A 345-nucleotide genomic window follows, 5' to 3' on the forward strand; every position below is an offset into this window, starting at 1 on the left:
GGTCGGCCCCGCGGACGTCTGCGCTGTAACCCACCCCCGCACTTACTTGTGTTCGGATATCCAAGCTTGTCGGCCGTTTTCCTTGCCCATGGGATTCTCCTGTTGGTTTTGAGAGTGTTCCTTCCGTGTGACAGTGTTACTTACTTGTCGTTGACGTTGCAGTACCCGGATTTTGCAGCTTGCCCGCTGTGTACAGTGTGTCAAGTTCGTCCCAAGTTTTAAAGACTTTACCTTGTCCTATGGAAATTCTCTCTAGAGCGGTGGCTCACGCCTGTAATCCCAGCACTTTGGGAGGCCGAGGCGGGCGGATCATGAGGTCAGGAGTTCGAGACCAGCCTGACCAAC

General features: G+C 54.2%; 1 protein-coding gene across 1 annotated transcript in view; it reads left to right on the top strand.

Annotated features, from left to right (window-relative positions):
* LOC105527498 (U3 small nucleolar ribonucleoprotein protein IMP4) overlaps window positions 1–345 on the top strand; it is a 4,182-nt gene that overhangs the window by 837 nt on the left and 3,000 nt on the right. The window contains exon 2 of the mRNA XM_011963816.1: window positions 66–133. Within this exon, the coding sequence (XP_011819206.1) occupies window positions 66–133 (68 nt within the window). The remainder of the gene's footprint in view (window positions 1–65; window positions 134–345) is intronic.

The sequence above is a fragment of the Colobus angolensis genome, unplaced genomic scaffold (genome assembly GCF_000951035.1).
Source record: "Colobus angolensis palliatus isolate OR3802 unplaced genomic scaffold, Cang.pa_1.0 Scaffold629, whole genome shotgun sequence".
NCBI lineage: Eukaryota > Metazoa > Chordata > Mammalia > Primates > Cercopithecidae > Colobus > Colobus angolensis.